This window comes from Neoarius graeffei, chromosome 13 (genome assembly GCF_027579695.1).
Source record: "Neoarius graeffei isolate fNeoGra1 chromosome 13, fNeoGra1.pri, whole genome shotgun sequence".
Classification (NCBI taxonomy): Eukaryota; Metazoa; Chordata; class Actinopteri; order Siluriformes; family Ariidae; genus Neoarius; species Neoarius graeffei.
In genome coordinates this window covers 28,159,879-28,165,878 of record NC_083581.1, presented here as the reverse complement: position 1 = coordinate 28,165,878, position 6,000 = coordinate 28,159,879, and the positions used below count along the sequence as shown (strand labels likewise).

Here is a 6,000-nt window from a genome sequence, read left to right as displayed (position 1 = left end):
TGCTGTGAGGTGACAGTGCTAACCACTACACCACCGTGCTACCTGGGGAGAACACTATAACTCAAATACAAACACAGTGACACATTTTGCAGAGAACTACAGTAGATCATGGATGTGATTTGCTGCAGAAAACAGAGTCCACTCCCACACATGAAAACTGTCCTTAGAGGACATGCAGTGATTTCTAATGGACACCCAGTGGAAGCCTTAAGTCAGAGATTGACCTTCTGGCAGTGCATTCCCGAACAACTGACTGCACAAAGTTCTCCACAATTTACCCAAATTTAGCAAGAGGGTTTTTTTGTCCCCCCCCTCTTCCTTTAGCTAAAACCATAGACTGTAATCAGATGTTTGATTTCAGATTACTTCTACAAACCTAGAAATTGAGACCGAGGGTTTTGAAGCCCCTGAGTTCCAGTCATATTCTTAACAGCTGTATTTTGTCGAACATGCATTCCGTCACTTCCACGACGGACACGTTTACACTGATTCAGAGCAGGAACAGCTGTGTTTATATGGCATGGTAACAGACTACAGTGGAAAATGCACTCCTATTGGTCTGATCTCTGACTTGACCAGACTCCTGCTAATAGAGACTATACAGTCTCATCATATATCCGTATCCTATACTTTTTTTCTATATACTATGTAATGCATTTGTCCGTAAAAATAACTAGCTTAAAAATATTCTTGGCTGTAACTAGGCACCACATGACAAAATATTTAGAGCATGATTCTGGAGGATGTTCTAGTCTCTAATTTGTGCAACATTTCCTCCATCCATTATCTATAGCTGTCAGAGTTGCAGAAACTGGAGCCAATCCCAGCTGACTTTGGGTTAGAAGCAGGGTACACTTGGGGCAGGTCGCTACTCGATTACTACAACGTTTCATACGATTTCTTTTTTTGGCATGGATGCTAACAAAGTGAATGAATACAGCTTTGAAGCAATAGAAGCTTATAAGCAACAGCAACAGTGCAATGAGAAGTTACAGGTATCTCCCACTTATTGTTAACTAGTTTATTCGTTCATTAGTCCTCCATGACATCTGTAAAAAAAAAAAAGTAATAGCATCTGGATGTCTTTGAACTGTGGGAGGAAACCAGAACACCCAGAGGAAACCCGTGCAGACATGGGGAGAACATACAGTGGTGCTTGAAAGTTTGTGAACCCTTTAGAATTGTCTATATTTCTGCATAAATATGACCTAAAACATCAGATTTTCACACAAGTCCTAAAAGTAGATAAAGAAAACCCAGTTAAACAAATGAGACCAAAATATTATACTTGGGTCATTTATTTATTGAGGAAAATGATCCAATATTACATATCTGTGAGTGGCAAAAGTATGTGAACCTCTAGGATTAGCAGTTAATTTGAAGGTGAAATTCGAGTCAGGTGTTTTCAATCAATGGGATGACGATCAGGTGTGAGTGGGCACCCTGTTTTATTTAAAGAACAGGGATCTATCAAAGTCTGATCTTCACAACACGTTTGTGGAAGTGTATCAAGGCACGAACAAAGGAGATTTCTGAGGACCTCAAAAAGCATTGTTGATGCTAATCAGGCTGGAAAAGGTTACAAAACCATCCTTAAAGAGTTTGGACTCCACCAATCCACAGTCAGACAGATTGTGTACAAATGGAGGAAATTCAAGACCATTGTTACCCTCCCCAGGAGTGGTCGACCAACAAAGATCACTCCAAGAGCAAGGTGTGTAATAGTCGGCGAGGTCACAAAGGACCCCAGAGTAACTTCTAAGCAACTGAAGGCCTCTCTCACATTTGGCTAATGTTCATGAGTCCACCATCAGGAGAACACTGAACAACAATGGTGTGCATGGCAGGGTTGCAAGGAGAAAGCCACTGCTCTCCAAAAAGAACATTGCAGCTCGTCTGCAGTTTGCTAAAGATCACGTGGACAAGCCAGAAGGCTATTGGAAAAATGTTTTGTGGTTGGATGAGACTAAAATAGAAATTTTGGTTTAAATGAGAAGTGTTATGTTTGGAGAAAGGAAAACACTGCATTCCAGCATAAGAACCTTATCCCATCTGTGAAACATGGTGGTGGTAGTATCATGGTTTGGGCCTGTTTTGCTGCATCTGGGCCAGGACAGCTTGCCATCGTTGATGGAACAATGAATTCTGAATTATACCAGCGAATTCTAAAGGAAAATGTCAGGACATCTGCCCATGAACTGAATCTCAAGAGAAGGTGGGTCATGCAGTAAGACAACGACCCTCAGCACACAAGTCATTCTCCCAAAGAATGTTTAAAGAAGAATAAAGTTAATGTTTTGGAATGGCCAAGTCAAAGTCCTAACCTTAATCCAATCGAAATGTTGTGGAAGGACCTGAAGCGAGCAGTTCATGTGAGAAAACCCACCAACATCCCAGAGTTGAAGCTGTTCTGTACGGAGGAATGGGCTAAAATTCCTCCAAGCCGGTGTGCAGGACTGATCAACAGTTACCGGAAACGTTTAGTTGCAGTTATTGCTGCACAAGGGGGTCACACCAGATACTGAAAGCAAAGGTTCACATACGTTTGCTACTCACGGATATGTAATATTGGATCATTTTCCTCAATAAATAAATGACCAAGTATAATATTTCTGTCTCATTTGTTTAACTGGGTTCTCTTTACTCTTAGGACTTGTGTGAAAATCTGATGATGTTTTTGGTCATATTTATGCAGAAATATAGAAAATTCTAAAGGGTTCACAAACTTTCAAGCACCACTGTACAAACGCCATACAGAAAGGCTTCCATCGCCCAGGAGGTTCAAACCTGGAACCTTCTTGCTGTGAGGCAATCATGCCTTGCTCAATCTTGCTCAAGCCTGCATGACCGGGTTTTTTTTTTGTTTGTTTGTTTGTTTTTAAAGAAAAAAGTTCCTCTCATATGTTTTTATTATTATTTTAAATTTGCGGAACTTTTTTTTTTCTTTGTATCCCAGTTCTGATGCACACCTGTACACTCAATCGTGTGTGTGTGTGTGTGTGTGTGTGGGGGGGGGGGGGGGACATGTATAGAAGGTGCACTATTTTGTATCTTTTATAGATGTTATCTGTTCAGTCCAAATGGTATTCAGTTACATCCCAAAATCTGCACATCATCTTGCACACAATTTGTCTTTGTTTGATAGATTGAAATGAGAAATAAGACTATGTACTATAACAGATATTCTGTCTTGCTTATTGACCTACAGGTTGAACTGCACGTGCATCTTGATGGTAGCTTCCAGATCGAGACCATACTTGATGTGGCCAAGTAAGAGCAAATTTTATTGCTGTTAATACTCGGAAAAAGGCAAGGACACTTTTAGCTAGAGCATTTGATGGGCAGGAACTAAGGTTGTGCTGTGGTCTGATATCAGTCGTAAAGAACCAATAGTACTAGTGCATCTCAAAAAATTTTAATATTGTGAAAAGTTTATTTTTTCATAATTTAATTCAAAAAGGTAAACTTTTCTATGCTCATTACATGTAATGTGTAATATTTCGAGCCTTTCTTTGTTTGTTTGTTTGTTTGTTTTAATTTTGATGGGTATGGCTTCTAGCTCATGAAAATCAGAAATCCAGGATCTTAAATTAGAATATTCCCTAAGATCAATCAAAAAAGGACTTGCAATACAGAAATGTCCAACTTCTGAAAAGTATATTCATTTATACACTCAATACTTGGTTGGGGCTCCTTTACCATGAATTACTGTATCAGTGTGATGTGGCATGGAGGTGATCAGTCTGTGGCACTGCTGAGGTGTTATTAAAGCCCAGGTTGCTTTGATGGCAGCCTTCAGCTCATTTGTATTTTTGGGTCGGGTGTTTCTCATCTTCCTCTTGACAATACCCCAGAGATTCTCTATGGCGTTCAGGTCAGGCGAGTTGGCTGGCCAATGAAGCACAGTAATATTATGGTCACCAAACCATTTGGTCATAGTTTTGGCACTGTGGGCAGGTGTTATTTCCTGCTGGAAAAGGAAATCGGCATCTCCGTAAAGCTTGTCAGCAGATGGAAGCATGAAGTGCTCTAAAATCTCCTGGTAGACGGCTGCGTTGACTTTGGACTTGATAAAACGCACTGGACCAATACCATTAGATGACGTGGCACCCCATATCATCACAGACTGTGGAAACTTCACACTGGACTTCAAGCATCTTGGATTCTGTACCTCTCCACTCTTCTTCCAGACTCTAGAACCTTGATTTCCAAATGAAATGCAACACTTACTTTCATCTGAAAAGAGGACTTTGGACTACTGAGCAACAGTCCAGTTCTTTCTCTCCTTCGCCCAGGTAAGACGCTTCTGAAGGTGTCTCTGGTTCAGGAGTGGCTTGAGCTTAGGAATGTGATAGTTGTAGCCCCTTTCCTGAAGACATTTGTGTGTGGTGGCTCTTGATGCACTTGCACCAGCTTCCATCCACTCCTTGTGAAGCTCTCTCAAATTCTTGAATCGACTTTTCTTGATAATCCTTTCAAGGCTGCGGTCCTCCCTGTTGCTTGTGCACCTTTTCCAGCCAGCCTTTTCAGCAATGACCTTCTGTGGCTTACCCTCCTTGTGGAGGGCGTTGATGATTGATTTTGTCTTCTGGATAACTGTCAAGTCACCAGTTTTCCCCATGAGTGTGGTTGCTTGTACTGAACTAGACTGAGAGATGCATGATATTTTTATACTGTTTTACTCAAACTCGAAATGAAATATTCTAATAATTTGAGATACTGGATTTCTGATTTTCATGAGCTATAAGCCATAATCATCAAAGTTAAAACAAAGGCTTGAAATATTTCACTTTACATGTAATGAATATAGAATATACAGTGCTCGGCGTAAATGAGTACACCCCCTTTGAAAAGTAACATTTTAAACAAAATCTCAATTAACACAAACAATTTCCAAAATGTTGACAAGACAAAGTTTAATATAACATCTGTTTAACTTATAACGTGAAAGTAAGGTTAATAATATAACTTGGATTACACATTTTTCAGTTTTACTCAAATTAGGGTGGTGCAAAAAATGAGTACACCCCACAACAAAAACTACTACATCTAGTACTTTGTATGGCCTCCATGATTTTTAATGACAGCACCAAGTCTTCTAGGCATGGAATGAACAAGTTGGCGACATTTTGCAATATCAATCTTTTTTCATTCTTCAACAATGACCTCTTTTAGTGACTGGATGCTGGATGGAGAGTGATGCTCCACTTGTCTCTTCAGAATTCCCCATAGGTGTTCGATTGGGTTCAGATCAGGAGACATACTTGGCCACTGAATCACTTTCACCCTGTTCTTCTTCAGAAATCCAACAGTGGCCTTAGATGTGTGTTTAGTCATGTTGGAAAAGTGCACGACGACCAAGGGCACGGAGTGATGGTAGCATCTTCTCTTTCAGTGTAGAGCAATACATCTGTGAATTCATGATGCCATCGATGAAATGCAGCTCCCCGACACCAGCAGCACTCATGCAGCCCCACATAAGGACACTGCCACCACCATGTTTCACTGTAGGCACCATGCATTTTTCTTTGTATCCCTCACCTTCGCGACGCCATACAGTTTTGAAGCCATCAGTTCCGAAAACATTTATCTTGGTCTCATCACTCCCGAGTATAGAGTCCCAGTAGTCTTCATCTTTGTCAGCATGGGCCCTGGCAAACTCTAGGCGGGCTTTTTTGTGCCTGGGCTTTAGGAGGGGCTTCTTTCGTGGACGGCATCCATGCATGCCATTCCTCTGCAGTGTACGCCGTATTGTGCCACGGGAAATAGTCACCCCAGTTTGGCTTTCTGTTTCTTTAGAGAACTGCACTGAACTTGCATGCTGATTTTCTTCAACCCTTCTCATCAGAAGACGCTCCTGTCGAGGTGTTAACTTCTGTGGATGACCTGGACGTCTCTGTGAGATGGTTGCAGTTCCGTCTTTCTTAAATTTTTGTCCCACTTTTGCTACAGTATTCTGATAAGTAAAGCTTTGCTGATCATCTTGTACCCTTCACCTTT

The 6,000-nt window shown here is 41.0% G+C and overlaps 1 protein-coding gene across 1 annotated transcript in view; it reads left to right on the top strand.

The window, feature by feature from the left end:
- The window catches only part of ada (adenosine deaminase), a 112,652-nt gene that overhangs the window by 37,159 nt on the left and 69,493 nt on the right, over window positions 1-6,000 (top strand). The window contains exon 2 of the mRNA XM_060937448.1: window positions 3,209-3,270. Within this exon, the coding sequence (XP_060793431.1) occupies window positions 3,209-3,270 (62 nt within the window). The remainder of the gene's footprint in view (window positions 1-3,208; window positions 3,271-6,000) is intronic.